Genomic DNA, 22,760 nt, shown 5'->3' with positions numbered 1-22,760 from the left:
CAGTGTACACTTATGAAAGTCCTCCACTTTCAGAACCAGATGAGCATTTTCTATACCAGCTGAGGCTTTAAACATTATTTATCTGTACTTAACTATTTTCTACTTACCTTGACCGAATAAGCCAGTGAGATAGTGACTGCAAGTGGAAGACCTTCTGGCACTGCGACCACTAAAACCGTAACTCCAATAATGAAGAACTTCACAAAATATTGTATGTAAATCGGTGTGCACTCAGCAAGCCATGGTCTCTTCTGAACCCAGAAGGTATCAATTACAAAATATAATACTAGAATGATAACTGTGATGGCAGACATCAACAGACCTTTCAGAATAGAAAAAAAGAAAAATGTAATTATTTAAATTTCGAGATATTACCCATTGTCAGTTACATTATCAGCCACTGTGAGGAGTTGTAACTAGCTTGATAATATTTATTTTAATTTCTCTGAGAAACTGTCACCTCCGTTTTGCACCTAACTTACCACTTGACACTGACAGATTTAACTTTTGCTTCCAAGTATAGCCCTGTCCTCAGAAGAATTGGGAGAAAAGCGTTTATGATTCTTTCCTAGACTTAATTGTATCTTTGGCCTTCTACTAAAGCTGAGGAAAAATAATAGGCAATGACAAGGAAATACCCAAAGCTTATCACAAGCTGGTGCTTTACATGTTCAAGAGGCAACCTGCTTAATCCTGAAAGAGGGTGGTAAGAATCTGATCGGTGGGGAGACTTGGAATTAAATATTTGGCCCTGTGTTTAACATACTGACTGCCATGTGAGTTGGATTTAACTCAGGCTAGTTTTGAGCCCGAGGCCTTGTGAAGCAAAACCCTGCACTTGGTTTGTGAAAGTCTTATTTGTTGATGTCCTTATTGTTACAATTCATATTGACAGTTTAATTCTAAAAACATGGATTGTGTTGCATATAACTCACGCACAGAAAACAACAAAAAAATGACAAATTAGAAAGGATCGTTTTGTTTTACTAAAACATTGTGGTCCCAGGGAAAATTGTTTTTTTCTACTGTGGCAGTCAATGTGTTAAAAAATACATAAGAATAAAACTATATTATCTGAATTATTATTTTTTGGTCTATCCTTACTGCTTCAATAACTTAGAAAACCAAGAGTTAACCATGTATTACAAAACACTTAGCTCTACTTTGCAGGATACTTAGCCTCTTATATATTAAAAAACAAGGTTAAGTCTACATATCCAGGTCTAATATCCTAATCTAACATCTACTAAATGCTACCACCACCTCAAATCAACTTTTCCCTCAACACTATATGGGTCAATATTACCATTTGGCTACATGTTATAAGAAGTAAATATGTGCTATTAGATAATAAGTTTATTGAGGACAGAAGCAAAAACTTCACTTTTTTATCATACTCCTAGAAAGCAGTAAAAGGATACAATTTAAGTGATTTTAATCATGCTTATTTATCCACACAATGTTCTTTTAAAAAGATAATAGTGCTGGAGGGCACGCTCTTTTTTTTTATCAAAGAGCTCTGCCTTTTTTTCCTCCAGTGGTTTTATTAACAGGTATTTTCTAGTGAGGGCAGTAATTTAGTAACTTCAGCCACACTACGACAAGTCCATTCAGTTAACTAAACTCTACCATTCAGCAAAACAAATTTTTAGATGAGCAAAATATGTGATGAAATTTCTTTGTATTAAAACATAATTGGATAATCTCTACTGAATTACCTCATTGGTAGCTTTCTTTCTACTGCCCTGAGAAATTCAGAGATTAGTGCATGGGCTTGAAAATTGGGCAGATTCAGGCACTAATCCTAAACTGACCACACAGTATTAGCTGGTTGACAGAGGTCAATTCCCTCTACGTAAAATGGGGATAATAGCCCCTAAGCTGCAATGATATTATGAGTATCTACAGTAACTTGATGGGCCTGGGTACATTGTGGATAAAACTGAAAATATTTTTAAGTCTCCTTTTAGTCACAAAGCAACAATTTCCAGCTGTAAGGGTGTCAAAAGTCAGTTTTTAAGCATAAAGTTAGCATGTTTTAAAGTAAAACATCTTATTTTCTTCTATATGTTTATACCTGCTTTGCCAATCTGAACAGCCAGTTTTGTAAGTTTTCCTTGTAAAACAGATTTTTCCTTTTTTGGCAAATTTGCTTTCTTTTTGTCTTTTTCATCACCGTCTCCACCTTCTTCACTCTTCAATGGCTGCATTTCCATGGCTGCACCATCCTGGGCTTTTGCTACATGCAAGAGCAAACATAATTTTACTACATTTTAAAGAAACATATCACTATTCACATTTCAAAGCAATCAGATTCTTATAGAACCTCAAAAAGGTATAAAGCATTCAACTTTGCGTGTGTTTGTGCGTGTATGTGTCTACAAAGAGAAAAGACAATGGAACAACAGGCTGTCAAACTCTGTGCCAGATTTCAGAGTGCTGTGCTAGGCAATGGGAATGTGGCATAAAAAGAAGTACAGGGTCCTTACACTGAGGGCTAAAGAATACTAAATCATTTCCTTTTCTGTGTGTTATATTAGGTAATATCTAAATACCATAAATCCCTCCCCTATGAATTTATGACCATAATGTAAGGTTTATGTATGACTGTGTCTATAGAGAAATGTGCATATATTTATATGTTTAAATAAATGCAAAAAATATTTATGCCATATATTTTGTTTCTTATGTATTTTTGCTACCAACTATATAATAACCAATGTTAAAACACCTGAAATACTTAAGTTGAAAGTTACCTGCATAACTTACTATAGGCTGAGCATCCCTAATCCAAAAATCTGAAATGCTCCAAAATCCAAAACTTTGTGAGCACTGACATGACACCACAAGTGGAAAATTCCACACCTGACTTCATGTGATAGGTCATAGTCAAAACTTCTGTTTCATGCTCAAAATTACTAAAAATATTGTATAAAATTACCTTCAGGCTATATATACAAGGCATATATGAAACATAAATGAATTTTGTGTTTAGATTTGGGTCTGATACCCAAGATATCTCATTACATATATGCAAATATTCCAAAATTAGAAAAAATCTGAAATACTTTTGGTTCCAAACATTTTGGATAAAGGACACTCGACTTGTATACACATCATAATTAAAATCTTACTAACATTTTGTAAAGACAGCATGACTAAAGCACTGGCAGGAAGAAGAGGTTAACCCAAGTTAACATATATTGATTTTCCCTGCCACATGTATCCTACTTTTGGATACAGTACACAGATCTATTTTTGGATATAATGAAAACAAGCTACAAGCTCACTGTACTTTTATCCTCTTCAATTTACCTTTGTTGCGATTCTCAATAGCTCCATCTTGTTTCTTATCTGTAGGAACAAAATGGGAATTAAAGCTTTCCCAAAGAAATAAATACAGCCATGCTAAATTATGCAGAGGTAGTTCACATTTCTATAAGAGAATTGTTACACAATGGGGGTGTGTGTTTCAGGGGGTCTGTCCAGAGATTAGAAAACATTTGGCGTGCGATGATCTGCTCAGTCAATCACTCCCTAGGTCTTACCCATGGAAAAATACTCCAAAAATAATTTAGGGCATTTATACTTGTTTGATTTCTCCATAAGACTTTACTCTTTTAAAAGCTATAATAAACCCAAATATAGTACAAGAGGTTTTCAAACTAAATACAGATACAACTCTAAGAAAGCAGAAAAGGGCAGGGATGGAGAGGGAGAGATGAATGTTAAAAAACAAAACAAACAAACAAAAAAAAAACAGGCACACAGGAGAGCTTTGATCAGAGTGAGAACAAAAATTTTTGTATGAAAGACAAAAGAGGCAAGTTAGTAAAACTAGAATATGAATGTAGAAAGCAAGCCAGTAAGACTACCAGTTAAGGTAATTCTCCAAATTAGCTTCAATTTGGAGACACAGGAAGATGAGCATGTCTGAAGTAATAAACCAATTAAGGAGGGGACAGGTCTATTACCTGGAGTACGCAGTGCAATATTTAAAATGACAGAGAGGCAGCAGAACCATTCAGCCTATTTTGTTCCAACTTCTTTATCAAAGAGAACTATCCTCAAACTGGAAAACATGGAACAAATATGGTCAAGAAGGAACAGAAGCTCAAGATAGATGAGGAGATAGTAAGAGAATACCCCGCTACTTTCAATGAGCTCAAGTTGAGAGACCAGACCATCATGGTTCAGGCTACTGAGGGAAATGAGACAGATTATCCTGAACTGCTTTTGAGTAACTGCCAAAGTAGTCAAGGGAATGAGAGAAGGGCTGGAAGTCCATAGGTGGAAAAATGTTGTCCTGGTCTACCAAAAAAAAAAAAAAAAAGGTAGATAATTAATTAGATGATTAGAGGTTAATCTGTTAACTCCTGTGGGAATATTCTGGACTGGATTAATAAAAACAGCTGTGTAAGACTTTGAGAAAAAAAGTGCTTATTGGAAAAGACACTGTGGAGTCAATAAGAATAAAGTCAAGATACAAACTTCCCTTCCTTTTGTAACAGGGTTTGATGACTATCAGGCCCTGTTAATTAGTTTGGAGCATAGTATGTGGTTAAGGGTAGACTCTTGAGCCAGAGGAGAAGATCTGATCAACCATTTACTAGCACTTTGACCTGGAACAAGTTACATAACCTTCATAAGCCTCAGTATACTCATCAGTAAAAATAATAATATTTACTTTGTATGGTGTGAGGATTGATGAGATAGTGCACACATAGCACTCAAAAAATGGAATCATTACTGGTTTTCAAATTACATTCCACTCAGTCTTAGGAAACCTATGAAGGCACACTGAGGGCTGCCTCAAGGAGCGGGACAGAGAAAACCTGGAATGTGGAGCTTGCCACCCTCAGCTGCAGCCAGAACTTTTCAAATATATTTTTGTTTGAAATAAGGATTTCACAGCTAAAGACAAAACTCAAAAAACAGAGCAAATCACTCAAATATTAAAAACGCTGCTATAGTTATGGCAAACCAAGATTTTTGAAGGCATTTAATTTAGGAGATCTCAAAATACTTATAAGAGAAATATGGACTTACTATCCTAAGTAAAATTAAATAAATCTAAGTGGCTAAACCACAGTAAACTGCTATCAACCTAAGGGGAAAAGACTCCAGGAGTGATCCTGAGTGGGAGAGAAGGGTGGTACAGCAGATACAGCAGGGTGGGAAGGGCTTTTTAAAAGTGGCATGCCCCTCAACTAGGAGATTCTGAGATGTCTCCTACGCATGGCATTGTTTCTTTTAAGATCCTTGTGGATAAACTATAGTTATCGAGTTTGCTGATGATAAATCACGGGGAGGAATAGCAGATACAATGGATCTGAATAAAGATCTTGATAGCTAATGATGGACTGAACATAACAAGACAAACATAAAGTATCAAAGTGAAGTCCTAGTCTTGTGTCTAAAAACCAACTGAATAAATACAGAATGGGAAATGTAAATAGTAAAAAATTTGAAAAAGATTAAAAGCACGAGACCAAAATGTGATACAGCTGATAAAGAACATTACTACTGAAGTAGCAGAAAAAAATAAGCACATAGGTAGTGAGAGTTCAATTCATTTTGCCGATGAGATGACAGGCGAGACTCTCAATACTGGAGAACAGACAGAACAAAGCCAATGGAAGTATACAAGCAGATGCTGAATTTGTCTGGCTATGGTAAAGGGGACTGATGTATTCCCTAACAGTCCTTAATGGACTATTAAGTCTAAAAGAAAAATTCTCTCTCCTTTAATTCTACCACTTGAAAGTACAATATTGGGTAATTAACTTTTTGTAGAATTTTTCGTATCAGAATCTCATGAAGTCTATTTCCTGTACCAGTTCTTAGAATCTAGTTGCCAGATTTCCAAATATCAATCCTTATAGCAAATTGTTATTCTTACTCTTCTTTTCCTTTTTCTTTTCATCTTTCTTCTCTTCCTCTTCACCTCCAGCTCCAAGTAAGGTAAAGATAATTCCAGTCTGAGAATTTACACCTACAGCCGTAACTACCATTCTTCCAGAGCCTTCCATTACATGAGTACCTACAACAACAGAAAACTTGTTTGTTTTTTAAAATTTATAATAAATTTCCCTGCTATCACCAATTTTTAAACTTTAGTAATACTGTCCTTAATATCCTCAATATTTAATAAAACATATTTAATAAGACATTAAGTAAAACCTAAGTTCTTGTGCTTAAGGTTTAACTTAGTAGTAGGGTGAGTTCAAGGCTCACCTTACTACTTACTCATTTACCAGGTGATTTTGGGAAAATTTTAACATCTCAATTCCTTGTCTGTACACTTCATAAAAATATTATGAGATTTACATTTCTCCAGTAAGCCTATAAATGTAAGTGCTTAGCATACTGCTTAGAATCTGTAAGGGTTCAATGCATGCTCGTTATTAATGATAACAGAAGGTATGAGAGACATTTCTCTGAGAAATACACTGCTTATAAAGAAACATACTTAAAACCAAAAGGACTCCACAGCAACAAATGTCACATTTGCCACACCCAAACCCACAACCTCTGCAGGCTTTCATTTCAGCTTGCCTAGATTATTACAATAGCCCCCCTAGTTAGGTCTCTCTGCCTTCCCAATGCATCCTGAAATCAGTTTTAATCTTTCTGAAATGTGATCTCATCATTTGCCTCTCACAGCTGAAAAATTTCTGACCCTACACTGTTTTACCAGATTAAGTACAAAGTGTTCACCTTGAGACCAACCAACCTTTCAAACTTTTTCATCCACTACTCTAACATAAAATTCCATTACAGAAAGCAAGCGAGCAGCGATGGGAATACTGACCAAACTCTATGTCCCTCATGATTGACCTTGTAAGTTGACAGGCATTATTATTCTTATTTTCTAGGAAATTCCCTGAGGTTATACAACTACTAAGTGGCACGGCAAAGACTCAATCCAGCTCCATCAGAAGATAAAGGGTATAATTCTTCTTATGATATAATGCTGATAAGTTTGCTTACAGTTTTCTAACTTGTATATCCACATTTCTGCATCTTTCCTTACTCATTAAAAGGCTTCCCACACCTCAATTCTAATCTTTTCTATGAATTTTAATCAGGCTTCAGAACTTCCCCCTCCCCCACTTTTTTAAACACTCAATAAAGTCTTCTTTACAAATATCACTTATCTGTATTTTATCTCCTAGTTTACAACCTTTTGGAGGACATGGTCTGTAGCACCTACTACCATCTTGTATACCAAATGGATGCTCAAAGGCTATTTGCTAATTGAGATCATATAGCATACACACTTACTCCAATATTTAAGAATTTATATTTTGTTTTTAATTACTGAGTAACTTATCCGATGTGAATTTTTTAGGCCTTTCATTTTTCTGCTTTTAAAAATCTATATTCTGTTTATTTCATTAATTACGAGATTCTTTTGCAGTGAAAGTGCAAGGAAAACAAGAAGTGAAATTCAAGATAGTGAAACAATATTTACTAAATACTACATGTAAAAAACAGTTTATTTCTTTTAAAAATTCTGGTTTCCTCCAGACGTCAATTTTTCAGGTTCTGTTCTTCCTTACCATAGAAAATCAGATGTTGGCAGTTAATGTGCTCAAAGTAAACAGTTTTGGTCTTGGTCATATCCCCACCACTAACTGAATACTACTTTTAAAAATCTAAATTTAAGAAGCCAAGAACAGCAGTAAGAGATGGCATCATGAGAGTAAATTTAAAAATAAATGCATGCCATGTTTTTTAGTACATTTTTGGAATAGGGAAATAAATGCAGAAAAACTTTCCCACCCATACTGCGATAAGGAACTCTGCAAAGTTATTTCAGTCTTTTCTTAAACATGGAAAATTTATAGAGTTTTCTTGGTATACTTGGTGTGTCAGGAACCTGAGTCTACATAAAGCTTACCAGTCATCTCTGTTAAAACAGTAAAAGACCAAAGTTCAGTTAAAGGAAATCAACCTGAAGAGCTAAGCTCTGTGTAAACAAGCTTGAGGTACATAAAAGTCCATGCAGTATATACAGCAAAAGGAGACAATCTCAGCTTGTCACACATATTGCGGCCTAGTTAATCTGAGGTATGATTAGATAGTTTTCCTCTCCTGTAGAAAGGATATAGATTTTATTTGGTTAACATTAACTATAGTTTCTTAGAAGCATGGCAAGGAGTACACATCATACTTAAATACATTAGTATAAAGCCAAAATATTTCTATTTGGTGCAAATTAAAAGCATACCAATACAAAGAAAGACCCAAATAGAGTATGAATGTTCTAAAGTGGAGTAGGATATTGAAGGTATACAAACCTCAAGAGTTTTACTGACGGAATGTAAATCTATATTACAATCAGAACTTTTACCCTACCTATAATGGTGTTTATAAATGTATACACATGTAATTACTATTTTTTTTTGCAATAAGCTCTTTTTTTGGCACACATTTGCAAATTTTTAAAAAGTAATGATTAAACTTAGGTTTTGCTCCAAAGTTGTCATTCTAACTTAACTGACACTTGTTGATATCACAGGTTTAACTTTGGTTTCAGTAAAATCATGTTCAACCAATTAAAATATAAAGCTCATAGAAAAGGACAGAAAAATTATAGCTGCCAAGTTATTAAGTAGTTAAATCAGTAGGAACCTTCTGACAATGTATAAAACGTTAGCGTTCAATCAACATCTGATAATAATAGAAGATGAGGAACATTTGGCTTCTCCCAAACTCTAGTATGAACTCTATCTAATAAACATAGTTCTGATAGACAATTTCATAACTTCTATAAAGAATAGTGGAAAATTAAGAAGAGGAATCTTGGACATTGTTAAAGAATTTGCATGCTTTTGGCGTCCATTTGTGGTACCTTGGCTTCCTCTTATTCAGCGTTTTAGAAGGCAGCTTGTAATTTTTCCCACCATCCCTTCCATTTCATCTCCATGGGGTTGGGAGCCTGTGGCCTTCTAGATCCTTGAGTGTGGCCTTTTGACTGAATCCAAATGTCACAGAACAAATCCCTTTATTAAAAGGGATTTGAAACTTGGATTCAGCCGAGGGGCTGTACTTGGGGATCTGGAGGGCCACCTGTGGACTTGAGGTCACAGGTTCCCCACCCTATCACGGTTAGGCTATCATAAAAGCCTCCCAAGAAGACACCCACCTCTCCCTTTCAAATAATATCCTAACCTATGCAAACTCTTCCCTTCTCCATTCCTGGAACATGTCTTAACCATGTGCAAATTCAATCCTGACTACATGTGGATGCTACTCCTGGACCTCCTGTTGGTTAGTCATGTATTAGATAAATAGTTTGCATCTCAAGACTCATTCTTTAGCCGTTAAATGAGGGAGTTGGATTAGGTAAACTTCAAGGATTTTATCAGTTGTTTCTGAAAGCCTTGTCCTTTGTAGATCATCACAGGGAATTCATTACTTTGCTTTAAACATATAATCATTCTTTAATTTTATACTTCAGCAGGCCTTAAGGATAAACGTGATACAGAATAACAAAACAATTCAATACATATCATTTGGCCTCTATTTAGTTTTACCATTATAGTAACTAACACCAATTTTCACACTTGATTTCCTGGACTCAGGTTCCTTATTTGTAAAATATAGCTTTGCATTTAAAGATCTCTAATGTTTCTGTTAGCTTACCCCTGAAAAAAGTCTCTACATATCATAAGGGTAGAGGATAGCATAAAATACAGATTCTTGTTTACACTGTTGGCTCTTAGGAAAACAGTGTTTGCTGACAACAGTACATATTGTGGGGGAGGAAAAAGTTCAAAGTTACAAAAGAAATTCATACCTGATAGAAGTAAGGGATCCTTATCTAAAGACTTCTTAACATGATCAGATTCACCAGTCAATGAGCTTTCATCAATTTTAAGATCGTTGCCTTGAATAAGTATGCCATCAGCTGGAAGAAGATCACCTAAAATAAAAAAGCAATGATAGCTAAACTGTAAACATGAATAATTTTATGCTTAGTGTCAGATGTATTGCTCTTTTCTACTTACCATATTTCACTTGAGCAATATCTCCAACAGTAATGTCAGCTACAGGTATCTGAATGACCTGACCACCCCTGATGACGGTGAACTTCTGTTCTTGTTCAATTCGACTCTGCAAACCTCTAAACTGTTTTTCCTTACTCCAGTCGTTGAAAGCTGTTACTAATACCACACATACTACAGACAAGAGGATTGCTGCCCCTTCAATCCAACCAGTTTCACCTTCACCTTCTTCCTCCCCAACAGAAACTTCTCCACAAACTGTTTGGAAAGAAAGAAAAATGCTTATCAAAAAAAGAATCCTGAATTGATGACAACATACATATATAACTCCAAACCATATTTTCAATTTAATTATGTTTATTTACTATATCAATTTTACTTATAACTCTAAATTAATTAAATTAAAAGCATTCCACATCAACAAGAACACTTACTATGTCAATCTCAAGTTCCCCGTTTCTGAGATTCTCAACCTCAGGGAAGCAGAATAGTGTACTAGTTAAAAGTAAGGACACTAAAGGAGATCAAATCTTGGTCCTAAGGCAAGTTATTTATTTTTAAGACTTGGTTTCTTCACCTATCAAATTAGGGTACCACCACCCCTCCCAGAGTTATCATGAGGATACCTAGAAAGTAGGCAGAACAGTGGCTGAGACATCCTTCACACTCAACCAATTATTTACTATGTCATTTTTATTGGACTGTGATCAAAGCTTGGCTATTATAACATGAAAAGTTAAGCAAAGTGCTACTTGTTAATTTAACTATTTGAGTACCTACTAGGTGCCAGACACTATTTTAGGAGCTAGAGATACAGTAGTGATTAAGACATACAAACTCCCTCTCGTCATGGAACCCACACTCAGAATGGTAGGTGGGGATGGGTATGAAAAATTCAGATGAGAAGACATGAATAATTAACTTCAGATATTGGTAAGAGCCACAAAGAAAATAACACATGGTGATGTGTTATCAAACGCAAAAAGAGGGCTGAGGTTCAGTGAGTAGAGAAGGCTCCTCTGAGGTGTCTATGACATTTGAGCTAGGAGCCAAATGCTAATACGGAAACAGCCATATAGACCTAACGGAAAAGAATTCCAGGGAGAGATGAAAGTCAGTGCAAATGCTCTATGGCAGAAAAGAGTTCAGAAAAGGATGAGGGGGAAAAAAACTGAAAACCCAAAACCGTAGAGTCAACAATGGTGACGAATAATGGAACTGTGCTTTTGGGACTTCAGGCTGTAACCTACTTGTGAGTCTAAAATCAATTCAGCAGTGCATGAGCAGCATTCTGAAAAATGAAACAGAACAAAACAGAAGGGATATACATGTAGTAAAGGTAAGTACTGCTTTTTGAAACTATACTCTGATCATTTATAAATTCACATGAAGGAATATATGTTTCTGGGTTGTTATGTAAAATTATTTCTTACTGCGTTGAACCGAAATGTCTGAAATCCAATGGTTTTCCTAGGACAGACAAGGCAGGAGAGGACTATTCGAAGAAAAGAATGAGTAAACAGATGACACTAAAAATGGTTAAAGCATATTCCAGAACCATGAGCACAGACTGAAGAAAGGATCTGAGGTGTGAGGGCACTAATTAAACATTAACGTGGGAGAGGAATGTTGGGTGGATTGAAGGGAGGGAAGGCAGAGAACGAAGTAAGATCAATTGGGAATGAAATGGAAGACATGACGTGAACAGTCACAAAAAATATCCTGAGAATCATCAGTAGGATTCACTCTCACCGAGTATAAAGGATGTTTTCTAAAGTAAGGTAGAGACAGGATGATCCATTGACTGGTGGGGGCACCAACACAAATACTATAACTTCTATGTTAATTATCTTCAAGTTCAAGATATCACTATGTATCACTGTATACAATAACCAGTTAAGTGAATTGATGATTTAGATTATTTTAAATAGTAGAAGCTGTGAGGATAACATCCCCCTCACTCCCAGAAGACAGGAGATTAATTCTAAATTAGAACAAGTCTGGATTCAAGGACAGATGAAGGTTGAAATACCATCCTGACCACTTTCATCAACTCAGAAATATACCTAAAAGATTATCCAAATGAAGCATTTCAGAGGGTTTTGATGTCATGTATTAAAAATATAAAAATGCAATACTTCATAATAGTGTGCAAGAATAGATTGACATCAGAAGATACAATTTACCGGTCATATTCCAACAAACACCTTTTCGTAATTGGTGGATGGGACTGAAAATGAGTATCATAATGTAGTGATACACTTTGTCCACTTGGATTTATATAATGTTGTGTGTTTCTTTTCATCTATGAGAGACACTAAAACCAAGTTCTGAAATAAATCAAACTTAGACTCAAATCAGGTTAATAATAATGTGTTATGGCCATTAAAGATCAAAATTTTAAACTTTTTCTTTCAATTTCTTTTTTTGTATATGCTTAAAAATACACAGATTATATACAGTTTTAAACATATGTAATTAATAAATGCACCATTTGGAGGTATGTATTCAATTTTTTTCTTGATAAGAGTAAATAACCAAAAACCAATGTAACAGAGGTTAAGGAGGAAGGAGTTATGTGACAATTATATAATTTTCATTTTAAAATCATGTGTGCCTATTTACCACTAAATATTTCAAAAGAAAAGTTAAAACAAATTAATGACATATTTCATATATAGTTCTACTCTATACTATACAGATAAGATCAGAATGATCCTGAAATAGATAGTAGTAAAATATTTTAAGAAACCGAATCCTTTTCCTACTGACAACCATTATAAATTTTTAGAGAAGTTGTAGGGAAAAAAAGAAAGTAGTATCAAGATCAAGTTACAAAAGGACTATAGTTTATAGTTACAAAAAATATTTTTAATAATGTTTTCAATAAAGTCCAAATATAATAATAAAAATCTACTTTACTTTAGTAAAGGTATTCCCTTGTAAACACATTCAACTGAGAGAGATGCAAAATCTAAATTCATTCTATACTCTCTACCTCAGGGCAAATATTCCATTTTAAAACCCGCTACTTGAGCTATTTCTTGAGTGATGTATCAACTGTGTGCGCCAACAGTATACAGAAGTAGTTCTCAAAGTGTTGCTGAGGAACCCCAAAGGTATCGTTGAGGTCAAACCAATTTTCATAATAATACTAAGACATTATTTGCCTCATACTTCATTAATGTAAAACAGAATTTTCCAAAGATAACATTACATGTGATAATGTAACACATTAAATGCAGAAACAGATATGAGAACCCAATTATCTCCAGTGAAGCCAGACTTTAAAGAGATATGATGAAATGAAAAACATTACCACTCCTCATTATTTCATTTAAAAATTCATTATGGGGGGGGCCACTTTTCATCAAAATGCTATCTATGCTGATATGTACTAGGTTATTATTTTAAAAGGCACTGACATTTTTTCCAGTTTTATTGAGGTATGATTGATAAATAAAAATTGCATATATATAGGGTATACAACATAATATTTTGATATATATATATATTATGAAATGATTACCACAATCAATTAACATATCCATCACCTCACACAGTTACCATTTTTTTTTGCGGTGAGAACACATTGACAAATATTTTTAAATTTCTCCATTTTAACTTAGACTAATTATCTATAACTCATATAATTAAAAAGCTCTTTGGAGTCCTCAATACTTTTAAGAGTGTAAAGGGGTCCTGAGACCAAAATGTTTGAGAATCCCTAGTATGCAGACACCAGTAACTATAGATTTATTTATGGTGTGGGCTATTGTATACATTTTCACACCAAAGAGTATGAGTAAGAAAGTTTGATAATTTAGATTTCTATGACTGTAGATATGCAAATAAAAGATATCCTTTAAGCAAGTTACTATATCTTAGTGTTAAAAAATAACATGATAAAAAGATACATGTAGTATACTAATAAATGTTAAAGAAAGAAACTTCAAACACTAAATAACTTCTCACCATGTAGCAAAAATCTTTCCATGTTTCATTAGCAACTTTCAGCAGATTGTGACTCCTCTTTAAAGGGTCTTACAACACTGACAACTCTAGATTACCTTCTCAGTTAGACTGTAATACCAGCATCTCCATTAACAAATTTGGGAAAGTACCTGTCACTACATCCTACAAATCAAGCACTTCAAACTCCAAAAATTTTTGTCCTAGACTTTGTTGGTAATAAATTCTACTCTATTGAAAACATTTTTCTTTAATTTTCTAAATGTAAAGAGATTTTAATAATCTGATAACTCAATACTGGAATACCAATTCCCAGTATTCTATAGTGACAGGTGGGTAAATAAATGGGAAACTAAAGAATTCAGCTGTATGTTGCTAAACATGGTTATGACCTCCCTTTTCATATAAACACATACATCCACAGCCCCCCCCGCCACGTACACATTCACATATATTAGCACACACAGCCACACACAGACATATAACATTTTTAAAAATATGGAATGATTTATCAAAAATGGTATAGCAGGAATCTGTAAGAATAGCAGGAATCTCCAACATGTAGAATTTCTGGTGAATATTAACTTCCTTTGGACTATCTCCCCACTCAGTTCTTTCTAACAGCAAAATATGTATTATTTATTTAATAAAAAGTTCTAAAAATAATTTAGCTCAACACTGACAACAGTATTGCCTAAACCCCTTCTTACCTACACCAGTAATTCTCAACCAGAAGCAGTTTTGCCCCTGCAGTTTTGCCAGGGACACCTGGCAAAACCTGGAGACATTTGTGGTTGCCTTAACTGGGGGGTGGTTGTCAACAGTACTACTGCTGAGAAACTCTGATCTACACAGATCTCAGATAAACTGGCTTATCCTGTAACCAGCTCTCTTAAAAGAAAGATAAGGAAGAAAGTTCCCATATGAGCCTAGGCACATCTTTGAAGGAATTATTTTACATGATTACCTTAACTTTTAGAATTAGCAAATATTCATTAAACTGTCTGTAACTTGAATGGTATAGGAGTAAAGCTTTCACAAACAAAAATATTTTAGTGAATCAGTGTTTCGTTACAGAAAATACTATTGGTTCACTTTATAGCTACTTGAATATAGTAACCAAAACCCAGGATAGATTTCTTACCAGTTATATCATAGAAATGTACCAGCAGGAATATTAATTTTAAATAAATTTTTTAAAAGGCAAAGAAGAAGAAATTTGAAAGAGAAATGAAGGCCATAGAAAGATGAAAAAATACAAAACCATTGGTAGCTACAAGTTAAAGCAGAACTACCATTCTATAGTGTATTTCTCTATTGGTCAGGATAACTTAATACAGGCTGAGTAGCCCTTATCTGGAATGCTTGGGAACAGAAGCGTTTCAATTTTTTTTTTAATTCTGAGATACATGTATATACATAATGACATATCTCAGGGATTGGACCCAAGTCTAAACATGAAATTATGTTTCATATACACCTTATATACATAGCCCAAAGGTAATTTTATACATTATCTTCAATGATTTTGTGTATGAAACAAAATTGTGTTAAGTACTTATGTGTGAAATTTTTCATTTGTGGCATCACGTCAGTGCTCAAAAAGTTTCTGATTTTGGATTTTCATATTAGAGATGCTCAACCTATAGTATAAACATTTCTATAATGGCAAGGTAATTATCCAAATGGTGTATATAACAAAAATTTTAAGAACTAGAGAAGTAATGGATTTGGGAAGAGAATAGAATTTTGTTTTCATAAAGATGTTTTCCAAAAGAAACCAAAAATTAAAAACTGGAATTGTTGTATAATAGAATAGTGTTCTAAAAACAAAAACAGTGATAGCACAGACCATGTCATATATATGGCTTAGGTCTGTGCCAGACACACAATATATGTATGGACATATATATGGACAGGTTATTTAACCTCTGTGCCTCACTGTAAAAGGGAGGTGACACGATCTAAATCATAACGAACGTCAATAAATGTTGGGCAGCTATTGTTATTATGTGTTAATTAAATGAACGAGCTGAACCAGCATCACACATAAAAGTCTCCCCCGTCCCCCTCCATTTACTTACGTGTATTATCCCCTTCTGGAGGTTGATAAAAAGAAAGGCCTAATGATACTATGGCTGCGATTTCTAATATAATTAAAGTGACATCTTGTAATGCTTCCCATACTAATTGAAGAAAAGTTTTTGGCTTTTTAGGAGGTATAAAATTCTTTCCAAACACTGCTTCTCTTCTTTCTAAATCTGCAGGGTTTCCACTTAAACCTAATAAAGAAAAACAAATTTCAGTGAACAGTTTTACTACTTACAAATGAAAATATCTGTTTTCATTCAAAGTATCTTAATTCATCACTCTTTGTATTACAACTCCTAAGACCCTACCAAAATGTTTCTTTCCATGCTTTAGACTAAGTATACAGAATTTAAATCACTGAAAAACATGTGCAGTGCTTTAAAAGAACATTTTAGACTGAGGACTGGATTAAGCATTTTCACTTTCCCAAGGGCTTATCTCTGATCATACTGTCTTATACCATCTTGTAGACTGCTGGAGACCAGAACTGAGAAGACAGTTTGATGGTTTTTATACTGAAGTTAGACATTTTCCTGACCTTAGGATGCTTTCCTTCCAAAACTAGGGACATTTATATACAAAGATATGAATGTAGATTTGATTTAGTAACTGCATCTTGGAAAACTAGTCAGTGAAAATCCTTGAGAACAACGAAAAGTTAATCTATCATAAGCTCTAAAAGCTTCTTTACTAAAATGTTTCTGTCAGACTGATTAAAGATTTGCAAGTCACAAAACACAGGACACTTAAGATGATCTTTCTTAAAAGAAACAGGTCGTGTTACTGGCTGACTGTACCTACTGTCACTGTAAGGGAGATGGTACACTGTAGGACATAATATTTATTGTTTGAGTGGAATAATATTTATTGTGTCGAATTCAAAAGATATGAGGAAGGAGGTTAAGAGAGAGTTGGATGAACATCCATTTTGCCTTTCTTTTACCCTATGAAGCTAGTCCCCCTCTAATTTAACCCTGTTGATCCTGTGAAACCCAGATATATCCCAATTAGTTAATGCAAAGTATGTAAATATGTACATTATTGTGGGAGCAGAGCAATACAGCAGTAGCAAGTGACATTTTTCCCTAGTCTATTTAAGAATGCTGAAGAAAAGAGCAGAGATACCAGAATAACATTACTTTTAATTATCAAATTAAACCTGACTTCAACTTGTGCTTTTGGCAAGAGACCATTCCAAAAGAACAAAGACAGGAAAACAGTAGATTACTGGAAGGCTCTTGGCTCTAAGTGTTTTAACTATCAATCTCAATGCTGAGGCAGGCAGCAAATAGAAGAGGAGAACTAATTACACTGTTAGAATAAATAATGAGCAATGAATATATAGATTTGAAGTAATTATTTACTTTGTTGAAGGTACCAAAAAAAGATTTCAGAGAATGTTCTCACTAGCGATTGTAACAAGGTCCACACTGGGCAGTTCAGAAAACATTTTAGATTTCTGATGACAGAAGTCATCCAACTGAAAGCTTCCAAAGAGCTCTAAGCTTTGAGATAGAGTCAATGGAAAGCAAGGCAGTGAAAGATTATAATTAATAAGGATGGTATTAGACAGTGGGTAGATTCGTCCTGTCTCATGTTTTAATACCCTCATTAGCAAAAAAGAAAAAAAAAAAAACAACAGATTGCTATCCTTCCCTTTGTTGGTCTCCAATTTTTTTTCTAAGAAATTTGTTTGGAGACATTCATTATATCAGTTTAACTCACACTGAATAGAGACTATGGTTAATTGTACACATACAACACCTGATAGTTTTAAATATCACCACTTTAACCACAATAATATTTGGTCAAATCTTATATTGGTTATAATAAGAGCCAGTATTTTATGCTAATGCTGAAAAGAATGGCCACAGAGCTAAAGATAGCTTAAAAACGCACCTTGGAGGAAATCTGGGAGGTAAAAAAAAAAAAAGCAGCTGGTCCTAAAGGTTATTTTAATTCTTCTAAACTACCACCACACACACAAGCCCACATCTAGGGCACTATACCAATAAAGCTGTCTGGTTTAGCAATTAGATGACCCTAGGTTCCAGTTCACCTACTATAATCTTATACAAGACACTTAACCTCTTTGGGGGTCAAAGGTTGGCATTAATATTTCTTGTTTAACTTACAAAGTTGTTCTGAAGGACCAAAGGCGAAAGTATATAGTTTGTAAATCCTAAATTACAGGATAATTGTTATTAAGCTAAATAAGGGGAAGACAAGTTACACATTAATTGAACACTGTAGGTACTAATTCTATTTGGGTGACAATTTCTATTAATAACAAACTTACACAATCTAAATATAATAAACCTAATAGTTTTGTAACAATAGTCTGTTTCCCAACAGATATGTACTGAATACCTACTACTTCCAGGGACTGTTCTACCTGCTGAGGAGTCAGTATGAACAAGACAATTCCTACATTCAGCAAGCTTGTGGAGGGAGACAAACAAGTGAACAATTAAAATAATTACAGACACAAATAAGTGCAATGAAGATGATGAAAGGCAGCCACTGGAACTCTCTTAGTAGGTTCCATTAGGCTCTCTGAGGAGTTGACATTTAACTTGAATCTGAATGATGAAGAGTCAATCAGAGAAGCCTTTAGAGCAGAGTATTTTCAGCAGCACAAAAGCAAATACAAAGGCCGTGAGACCAAAACACAGCCAAAAGATTCAAGAGCCAAAAACAAAGCCATGGTAGCTAAAACTCAGTGACCAAGGAGGAAAGGAGAGAAGGTCAAAATGGAAAAAGTGGCCAAAGACAAGATCATGGGGATATGGAGAGAGGACTGGCGTCCGCAAGATGATTTTAAAGCAGGGTAGTGACAACTAATGTGCCTTTTAGAAAGGCCATTTAAATTGGCATGTGAAGGATAAATTGAAGAGTACAAGGGTGGGGGAAAAAGACCAGTCAGGAGGCTCTTGCAGTACAAAGCAAAAGATGATGGTGCTTAAATCTAGGTTTTAAAAGTGGAGGCAAAGAGGGGTAACTGGATCTGCCAGGTATCTTGGATGGAGATCAGACAACTTGCTGAAGGATTGGATATGGGATGAAAGGGAAAGAGAAGACTCAAGAATGATATCTAGACTGTTTTTGTTTTCTTTTTGGTCCAAGCACTTGAGTGGGTGGATGATGGAGTCATTTACCAAGATAGGGCAAGCTTTGGGAATTGAAGAATTGAAGGGGAAAGGGAGAGAGGAGTTAATGGTTCTGTTTTATAGATCTAAACAAAACAAGTGGAGATGTCTGGCAGACAGCTGGCTATCCACATTCAGAACTCAACTGTATATTGATGAGTCTGATCCAAAGATTCATCAATATACAAATGATTCTGGAGCCACGGGCCCGATGAGAGCTCCCAGAAAGCTAGAGTAACTACACAAGGGAGCAGGGCTGAGGCTGCAACCTTGAAGCACTCCAACATTGACAGTCAGATGGGGGAAGAGAAGTCAAAGGCAACTGAGAAAAAATAGCCAGTGAAAGGGGCGGTGGGGGGATGGAGGGAGGAACAAACAAAAAATGTTCATGCAGTACTACAGAAGACTAGAGAAGAAAAGAATTTTTTAAAAGATGACGTGGCTGACTACAGCAAATGGTGTTACAAGGTTGAGTAAGATAAAGACAGAGAATGGAACACTTTCTTTCACTAAATAGAGGCTGATGACCTTGACAAGGAATCTTCCAGTGGAGTGGTGTGGAAGAAAGTCTGATTAGAAAGAGACGAACATAGGATGGGAATGAGCAAGTGGAAACAGTAAGTACAGATAGCTTTTTCCAGGAGTGTGATGCAGTGGCAAGAAATAAATTGGTAAAGTTGAGTAAAACGGGTTTTACTTGCATTTCATTTTTTAAAGGGAGGTGACAGATATTAAGACAAGTTATTTACCAATGAGAGTGATCAAGTAGAGAAGGTGACACTGATGATGCTACAGGAGACAAATGATAATACTACAGGTAAAGGCTTTGTAGAGGTAAAAGGGAATGGAATGCAGGGCTGAGGTGTTAGCCCAGTATGTATACATGAAGAGGCTTCCGCTGTAAGGAGGGAGAAAGTAAAGTATGAGAGGAGAGATATAGCTAAGCTGGTAGAACTGGTAATGAAACTACCTGTTCCTTGATTTAAAAAGATATGATATCAAATTATTAGGAATATTTATGAGTCAACATAATGAGAAATCTTCTGCCTAATTAGCTCAGTTGATTGTAGCATAGTGACAATGAAGCCAAGGTCATCCATGGGATTGATCTCCTTATGGCCCAGTTAGCTTCACAAAGAGACAATATAACCAAAACACATCAAAAGCAACATCAGAATTAAATGCTTTGGGGGTCTGGATCCACCACTGTGGGGAGTAAGAAAAGCTTATATTTATTCTACAAGTGGATAATAGCTCAACGGTATTAAGTTTATATTTGAAAAGAACATATTATGGAATAAAATACAAATTATATCAAGACCTTGATGTTCTACAAGAAAATGTAGCATCCCAATTGCTGGGACTAATAAAATTATGCCCCAGTTTAGGAAACGAAGAAGGATGGGGGACAGTTTACTGGAATGTTGGCAGTAGGCAGGTTTAACTAAAAATCATGGCTAATACAAAGCATATAGTACACTCTTATCAAATTCTGTACTTTAAGCCGTCTATATTTGTATGTATATTATGTGCGTGTGTGTGTCTATGTGTGAGATGGTTGGCGTGGCATCAGCAGCCAACCTGACTTCTCTAAGTGAGGACCATAGGAAAACATGCAGACCAAGAAAGTATATAAAAATTTATGTTCATTCTTCTTGGGAAATGGTCTAATATTCTCACCATATTCTCAGTATCAAAAGAGGAGGTGATCTATCCTGCACTCCCAAATTTAAGAGTCACTGGCCCAAAGCCAAATTTATGTATTCTTTCCCAAATGCCTTCCATGTGACAGGCACTAAGCATACAAAGGGAAATGAGTCAGACAGGATGCCTTTGCCTGGCACTTGCCTTCAAGGAACTCGTAATAAGTAACCAGTTAAACACACTGGGTTGTGTGTGTTTTGGGTTTTCAGGCCCAAGGCTCAGGAGAAAATCCTGGACTAGATCTACAAATGTGGCAATCGCCAGTATCCAGATGGCTCATGAAGTCATGGGAGTGGATGGTATCATCCAGGAAAGTGTACAGATGAACAGAAATCTGAGGATAACCAACATCTAATAAGTATAAGAGGCTAATGTGACTTGCCAGATAGGAACAAAGAACAAAGAAAACCCTAAGAGGACAATGCTATGAAAGCCAGAAGAGAATGTTCTGAGAAGGAACTATGTCTTATAATCTGAAAACTGAACTTAAAAACAACAACGACAAAAAAAACCCCTCTAAGTTCATGCTACTTCAAGCTCTATCAAATGAGACTTAAAAAATATAATATATATGCTACAGAAAGTAGTCTGTCTTCAAAAAATTCATAAACAATGAAAACTAGTGACTAGAGCAGCTATTTAATTAAATGTATAATTTTCTATTACAGTGGCAATAAATTTCTAGGACAAGGTCATGCAGGATCATCAATATAAAACCCTCACTGGTAACTCTATACAAGTCTTAAAACGGATGCCTGGTATACCATGGCTATGCAAATACTTGAGGAATGACTATGCTAGCTAACCTGTATAACCAAGCATATATATTGGGGCTTTAGAGCATTCTTATGGCAGCCTATAAATCAATGATTTATCCCTAAACTCTTTTTTAAAGAGTTAAAATATATTTCTATGTGTGAATGTTAGTTTTATTCTATTATACCATGAAGACATGGTTAAAGTACACCATTACTAAGAGCCTTACTTCCAGTGAGTGCAAATATAAACTGTCACCTGAAACATTTTGGAAACATTAGGCAGCCAGGGACAATTACTGTTGACTCTTCCTTGCTTTCTACCACACATTTCTCTTGTTTTACTCTACCACTCTCTCCTATTGTTATTTTTTTTTTTCCTCTTCTACCTAATTTTAGGAACCACCACTTAAAAAGCTTAGTGTCCCATTTGCTTTCTTGCCCTTTACAAGTGCATGAGCCATGCCTCCTACAAAATACAACCCAGCACCTGCCTTTTATGAATCATTTTAATACTTGCTTAATGTAGTAATACTGAATAATAAACATGATACTACAACTAGAGGTCTGAAACCCTATTATTAGTGAGTCTACCATTCAGTATAAAATATACAGCTAACATAAGAACACATTAAAATGAAAAAGATACCAAAACCTAATGTTAAAATGTTAAGGATCAAAAAATGTGATTTAGAATATAAAAAACTCAATGTAGGCAAACAACAAAGATACAAAAGAAAAAAATTGTGAAGGTAATTTTATGCAATTAGGATGTTATAAGCAGATTATTTTGGTATAAAAGTGTATTTTTCAATTTGGAGGACTGTAAGATAGATGCCTGCTCTAACAGAGCTAAAAATATGAAGTTTTAAGTCTCAATTCCAGTTAACCTTGAAATTTATAGTTCCCATTCCTTTAATAGCAATGATGGTCAGTAAGAACAAATGGGAAGTTTTTCACATGGAAATTAAACACCTCCTATTGATGAGTATACATATAGCACTCTATTCTGTTAGAAAACATTCTATTAGAAACATATTCTGTTAAAAAACAAATGATAAATTGTTGGGAAA

At 35.0% G+C, this 22,760-nt stretch overlaps 1 protein-coding gene across 1 annotated transcript in view; it reads right to left on the bottom strand.

The window, feature by feature from the left end:
- ATP2B1 (ATPase, Ca++ transporting, plasma membrane 1) overlaps positions 1 to 22,760 on the bottom strand; it is a 117,183-nt gene that overhangs the window by 33,146 nt on the left and 61,277 nt on the right. The window contains exons 3-9 of the mRNA XM_012657561.1: positions 16,073 to 16,270; positions 10,020 to 10,274; positions 9,809 to 9,934; positions 5,903 to 6,043; positions 3,316 to 3,354; positions 2,078 to 2,239; positions 108 to 322 (exon numbers count right to left, since the gene is read on the bottom strand). Coding sequence (XP_012513015.1) covers positions 108 to 322; positions 2,078 to 2,239; positions 3,316 to 3,354; positions 5,903 to 6,043; positions 9,809 to 9,934; positions 10,020 to 10,274; positions 16,073 to 16,270 — 1,136 coding nt within the window. The remainder of the gene's footprint in view (positions 1 to 107; positions 323 to 2,077; positions 2,240 to 3,315; positions 3,355 to 5,902; positions 6,044 to 9,808; positions 9,935 to 10,019; positions 10,275 to 16,072; positions 16,271 to 22,760) is intronic.

The sequence above is a fragment of the Propithecus coquereli genome, unplaced genomic scaffold (genome assembly GCF_000956105.1).
Source record: "Propithecus coquereli isolate 6110/MARCELLA unplaced genomic scaffold, Pcoq_1.0 Scaffold545, whole genome shotgun sequence".
Taxonomy (NCBI): domain Eukaryota; kingdom Metazoa; phylum Chordata; class Mammalia; order Primates; family Indriidae; genus Propithecus; species Propithecus coquereli.
Note: the sequence above shows the minus strand (reverse complement) of the source record. Positions and strands in the feature narration are given on the sequence as shown.